A 6485-nucleotide genomic window follows, 5' to 3' on the forward strand; every position below is an offset into this window, starting at 1 on the left:
CTGTGATTTCTATGGGATCCGTGCTCTTCATCTCTCTCTCTCTCTTTTTTTTTTCCTTTTTTTTTGGTGTTTCAGCAGATTAATTAGATTATGTGAGGGAGTATCTTTTTTATTTTTATTTTTTAGTAAGTTCTAAGTAATGGGAAAGTTTAAAAATTAACTCACCTTCTACTAAGAAAGGAAAGTATCTTTCTGGTTATAATTTAGACATCTCTTTTTGCTATAATAAATTCTCTGCTGCTCACCTTTTAAAGACTAAAATGATTCCATATGCAAAATCTGAGTTCTTGAGTTTTTTCTTCCTTGAATAAATATTGATATGGGAACACATAGCAGTCTGTACAACATATGTGACACACAAAGATATACAGATACATGCAAATTCATTTGATTTTAACAGTAGCCCTATGAATTTGCTAGGACAGTATTATAGCCATCTGTAATTTACAGATGAAGAAACAGAAAATAAAGAACATGCCAGGGACATACAGTAATAACTGTCAGAGCCATAACTCTGACAGGTTTTCTAAATCCTTTGTTTTTATTATTTCTGAGTCAAGCCAGCCAGGTCTTTTAGATCTTTTGTTTAATTGCTACTTATTTCACCCAAAATAGAACTTCATATACCATTTTAACTATTACTTTCTTAGCCCTCATCTTTCAAGTTATTAGAAGTTCTTAGGTGTAATAAGGAAGTCAGATACACCAATATATATTTTTAAAGTTATTTTTTAATAACAGTATGAATATTCTGACCACTTAAGGATTATACACTGAAAAATTGAGAGAAATTCTACCCATGAATAAGAGGACATAGAAGTGGACAGTGATTAATTTAAGGGAAAAAAAACTTCAATAGAATAACTTTTAAAGTTTTTTTTTCCCCTGAAACTAGAAAATAACACTTTTTGGCATTGCATGAATAGTGTTAAAAAACATAATTTTACAACAGAGTGATTTTGTGTTGCATTATGTTTCCAAAGCAAGAAAGACAGAGAGTTGTGCAGCAATACCATCCTTCAAACAATGGAGAATATCAAAGGTAAATAGTGAAATACACTTCTTCCCTTTGTGGTAGAAAATATTATTTCCAAAGAGAACACAGTTCACCTCTGGATGCTTATATACATATTCATGTGTATATGTTGCATAAAAAATGATTGCTTCTTGAAGACACTTGTAAGAATACTGAGAACATTTGCTTTCTTTATGTTGGAAAATGATCATCATTTATTTTAAATTGACTTTATTGCATTCTTAAGAGTGGTCACATCTTTCATACAGAATATGATGCAATAGCACACTGAATGCCTTTGGATAAATTGTTTATGCCTTGGTTGTTTGTGTTTTCCTTAGCTCCTCTCTTTTCTTATAATAAAGTTTATGTGTGATCTTTTTTTGTTGTTTTTGGCTGTGCCATGGGGCATGCGGGACCTTAGTTCCCTGATCAGGGATCAAACCTGTGCCCCCCTGCGTTGGGAACAAGGAGTCTTAATCACTGAACTGCCAGGGAAGTCCCTGTGTGATCATTTTTTAGAAGATACATTTCAATGTCACATTTCCAGGAGTATTTCCTACTCGCTCAAATAAAATTGTTCATGCTTCATTATTGTAAATTACAAGTTAGACTTATGGCTAAGCTTTGGATTTTGACTTCAAGACTAACCAAAATCTTATTATTTTTCAGTTTATTGCTAGCATTAGGAAAAGTAAGACCTGTTTTGACTAGGTTATTCTAATTGTACAGCAATTATGAATTTGTGTGGGATAGACCTTTTCAAACCAAAATGCCATCATTTAACTTAAGCATGAATTATGTTGTATCTACTATGAATATATTAAAAAAATTATTTCACTTTTATTACAGTTCAGGACCAGAAGATGACTTTGAATCTTGTTTGAGAAATATAAAGTCACAGTATGAAGTTTTTCGAAGTAGTAGTAAGTCTTTTAAAATATCTGCATTCATTTTAAGGTTACTTTATGCCACGTTAAACAGATAATTGAAGATCCTGGCTCTGTTTTTCGAGAAGAACTTCCTGCCCTTCAATTTGTGTTGCCCAAATAAGTCAATTAACTAGTCCTTAATTATACAATTTTATTTTTCCTTTTTAAAAAGGAGTTGGAGAAACAGGAACAGACTCACAGATACAGAGAACAGACTTATGGTTGCCGGTGGAGGGGGGAAGGGGGAGGGATTGATTGGGAGTTTGGGGTTAGCAGATGCAAACTATTATATATAGAATGGATAAACAACAAGGGCCTACTGTATAGCACAGGGAACTATATTCGATATAATAAACCATAATGGAAAAGAATATGAAAAAATATATACATATTAACTAAATCACTTTGCTGTACAGCAGAAATTAACACAACATTGTAAATCAACTATACTTCAATAATATAAATTTTAAAAATAAAAAAATAATAGGAGTTGGAGCAAAGAAAAACCTCAGGCTATTTCTGTAGATATGTATAGGGAATCAGGAATTCCTTTTTCCATTTCCACTCTGATCTCACCTCTCCTCCTCCCAGAAAAGGGAAGTAGGTACACAAAAGTGTATTTATTTTACTTACTACAAATTAATTTAGAAGATTAAACTTTTCTCCAAGTTTCAAAAGTCAAAACTCCTATGCTCCCCAGATACGGAAGCATAGTAGTGGTTCCTTTTGAAAATATAGGCTGCTTTTCATTTATCATTTTTATTATTTCATTTTTTTTTGCCCCCTTTTGTAATTGACTATTAAAAATACTGCCTAGAGTTCATCATATTTGAAAAATTTATAATTCATTTAAATTTGCATGTGTACTGTGCTATATGGCAAAAAAAAAAGTAAAAAGAAAGCGGGAAAAGCCCTTTATACTATTTCTAACAGAAACTTACCAATGTAATGATTTCAATAATTGTTTTTTATGATGTTATGATTTGAAGAGAGATAATTATTGCAAAATAAATGGTTGTAGTAAAAGAGTATAGCTCACCACATCTAATTGTATTTGGTGTATATTCTAGGACTCTCATCAGATGCCACAGTTTTGACACCAAATACAGAAAGCAGTTGTGATTTAATGACCAAAACTAAGTCAACTAGTGGAAATGATGACAGCACATCTTTAGATCTAGAATGGGAAGATGAAGAAGGTATTTTATATTTACAGTTTTACCTGAATATTTTTATTTGTGTTAATTTATAGAAATCTACTTTATATTTTACTTTATTTAAACTGAAATGAATGCAAGACCTTGAAAAATCAGTGTAAAAATTTCTTAGACTCTTATATTATTAGTGATTATCATTTGTTGTAAATTGTTTAGAAAGTTTCTTAATTCTTTTTTTTTTTTTATTGTTTTTATTTTTGGCTGCATTGGTCTTTGTCGCTGCGCATGGGTTTTTCTCTAGTTGCGGCAAGCGGGGGCTACTCTTTGTTGCGGTACATGGGCTTCTTATTGCAACGGCTTTTCTTGTTGCGGAGCACGGGCTCTAGGTGTGTGGGCTTCAATAGCTGTGGCACACGGGCTCTAGGGCACAGTCTCAGTAGTTGTGGCGCACGGGCTTAGTTGCTCGGCGGCATGTGGGATCTTCCCGGACCAGGGATCAAACCCGTGTCCCCTGCATTGACAGGTGGATTCTTAACCACTGTGCCACCAGGGAAGTCTGAAAGTTGCTTAGTTCTTAGTGTTTCTTGAGATTTAGAAAATAAATGTTGTTTCTCATTTTAAGGTTTTTGTAATCCAGCCCATTTTACTCTGTAGGAATTGCTGCCCACTTGTGAGCAACTTAAAGCCAAAATTTAATTAACTTTTGGTTCATAATAAATAAGCAATTTGTTAGTTCTGTTGGTAGTACAAAAGCCATAACACAGACGTGAGTTTGAATTTTACCTGGTATGTCTTCCCAGCTGTAGTACTTTAGATAGGTTTCTTAATCTTTCTAAACCGCAGTTAGTTCATCATAAAAAGGGAATTATAAACCTACTTTCAAGAATGATAATTCACTATTATATACTGATGGTCTAAAAAAGCTTGGCTCATAATAGACAGTCAATAAATATTTGAACAAATTAAATCATGAATGTTAGGAGGATTAAATAAAATTTATATAAAACACCCAGAACATAGTGTGGCACATAGCAGGTACTCAAAATTATTGCTAAATGTGGACTTTTTTTTTTTAATTTTTTAAAAAATATTCAGCTATTTCACTGAATAAGGCCCAAGTCTTTATTTTCATTTTAAGAAATAGGTAATCCCAAAAGGAAGAATCAGTTACAGAATATGGAACTTTAACTTTAATTTTTTTTAATATTAAATATTAAATATTTCATAGAATTTTGAGATGGAATAGACCTTAGATATCCTCTAGTTGAGCCATTTGTTTTATCAATAAAGAAACTGAATAACTTTAGCAAAGATTGCATTAATTTACTTAAGTCTTCTCAGCTAAACACTGTTTCCCCAACCCTATACTTTTGTTATTGTGTATTTAGATCCCAATCTAGATTTTAAATTTATTTTTATTTTAGCATCTTGTTCAATTTGATCTAAAGCCTTTCAGGTCTTTTAATTCCTGATTTGTCATCCTCACTGTATGCTAATCAAATTTTTAGATAACATGACTTTCAAGTTTGTTATTCAAGTTATTATAACAGAATTATTCAACTAGACTAGGTAGAGGACAGAACCCCTGTAGAAACCTGATGATGTCTAATCCAGCTTCCTTTAGACATATTATTCAATTAAATACAAATCCATAAACTTATATTAGTCTCCAGCTCATATTTTTATTGTGTCTATAAGGGTGATTTAGTTTGCTAGGTTGAGTGTGCGATTTTGGGGGAGTGACAGACAATAGTGATAGATTTTTTTTTTTTTTAATGTATTTATTTGGCTGCACCGGGTCTTAGTTGCGGTATGTGGGATCTTTAGTTGCAACATGCGAGATCTAGTTCCCTGACCAGGGATCGAACCCCAGCCCCCTACATTGAGAGCGTGGAGTCTTAACCACTGGACCACCAGGGAAGTCCCTAGATTTAAATGTTGTTTTATTATTGTAGGATCTGATTCTTTAAGCTCAGAAAACAAAATTATTGGGTGTGTCTAGAGATATTCTCTTATAATCTCTTTTCCTAGATTTTAATTCTATTAGCAGTGTTGATTCTGCACTCACAAATTCAAATTTCTTTTCTGTCCTCCCTCTCTTCCTTCTGCCAAAATGATGTTTTTTTCTTCCACGATTCTTGACACTCACTTTACTGATCAATTTCTTTCTGTTCAGAATTAGATCTAGAACAGTTTCCCCTAGAAATGTCTCTACTTTGTTATACTAGAGTCAGACTAGCAAAAGAGCACAGACTTTGAAGCCAAACTGCATGAAATCTGTTTCTTGCCCCACCACTTCTATTGCTTTGTGACCTTGGGCAAATCACTTTCCTCTTTCTGCCCTAGTTTCCTCAGCTGCAGAATGGGGGATAATGATAGTACTGTACGTAACTTCATAGAGTTGTTGAGGATCAAATCAGTTAATATATGTCAAGTGCAAACAACGTTACCTGGAACCTAGTAAGTGCTGGAAATGTGTATATTGTTATCATTATCATTAGAGTTATTATTATCTCTGAGAAATGAAATTGTCATCTAGGTAGGAAAGAAGTTTTGCAGACACACTAATTTGGCCATATAAGACTAACAGCAATTGAAATCCTCCATGCATTCTGCTTAACTTATGGCTCTTCAGAAATTTCATCTTACTAGATTACCAGTGTTGCATCAAAACTGTCCTTTGTTGAGTATTAATGTTCACTGTAGGATTATACCCTAACATTTCCCTTAAGAAAAGCTTCCGTATGACTGGCTTTTTAAGTTAATTCACAAATCAAGTCTGATAGTTTAAGTCTTTTAATATAGCTCTTTAAATCTTTACTGAGATTTCTAATAACCCTGCCCATATAATAGGAATGAATCGAATGCTTCCAATGAGAGAACGTTCCAAAACAGAGGAAGACATTCTCCAGGCAGCACTTAAGTATAGCAGCAAGAAGACTGGAAGTAATCCTACATCAGCCTCTGATGATTCCAACGGGCTGGAGTGGGAGAATGATTTTGTTAGTGCCGAAATGGATGATAATGGCAATTCCGAGTATTCTGGATTTGTAAATCCTGTATTAGAACTGTCTGATTCTGGCCTAAAGCAATATGATGTGGATCAACAAAAACGATAGGGAAAGATTATGTGATCTTGTTTATCAGTTATGACCAAATGTTTAAAACCAACTAGAATGTATAAATGGTTGTGCCGAGCCTTTTGTAAGAGGGGAAGTAAGAAACATGTTATAAATGCTTATTAGAAAGGAATAGGAATGATAGGTTATATCTGAATTGCTTCAGAATTAAGTGCAATTTCATCATCTGCCTTCTGCTTTTCAAAAACAATTTAATGGTTCTGTCATGTTATTAATTAAATTTCTTTAACTCTTTTCTTCA

The 6485-nt window shown here is 33.2% G+C and overlaps 1 protein-coding gene across 7 annotated transcripts in view; it reads left to right on the forward strand.

Moving 5' to 3' along the window:
* AP1AR (adaptor related protein complex 1 associated regulatory protein) overlaps positions 1-6485 on the forward strand; it is a 33720-nt gene extending 27235 nt beyond the window's left edge. For 5 of the 7 annotated variants that reach the window (XM_082389685.1, XM_082389686.1, XM_082389683.1 and 2 more), the window contains 4 exons: positions 984-1042; positions 1868-1941; positions 3018-3146; positions 5958-6485. In XM_082389685.1, the coding sequence (XP_082245811.1) occupies positions 984-1042; positions 1868-1941; positions 3018-3146; positions 5958-6223 (528 nt within the window). In that variant the 3' untranslated portion in view covers positions 6224-6485. The remainder of the gene's footprint in view (positions 1-983; positions 1043-1867; positions 1942-3017; positions 3147-5957) is intronic. The other 2 variants (XM_082389687.1, XM_082389684.1) reach the window with 1 other exon arrangement.

Source organism: Balaenoptera borealis, assembly GCF_965194805.1.
Source record: "Balaenoptera borealis genome assembly, chromosome: 4".
Classification (NCBI taxonomy): Eukaryota; Metazoa; Chordata; class Mammalia; order Artiodactyla; family Balaenopteridae; genus Balaenoptera; species Balaenoptera borealis.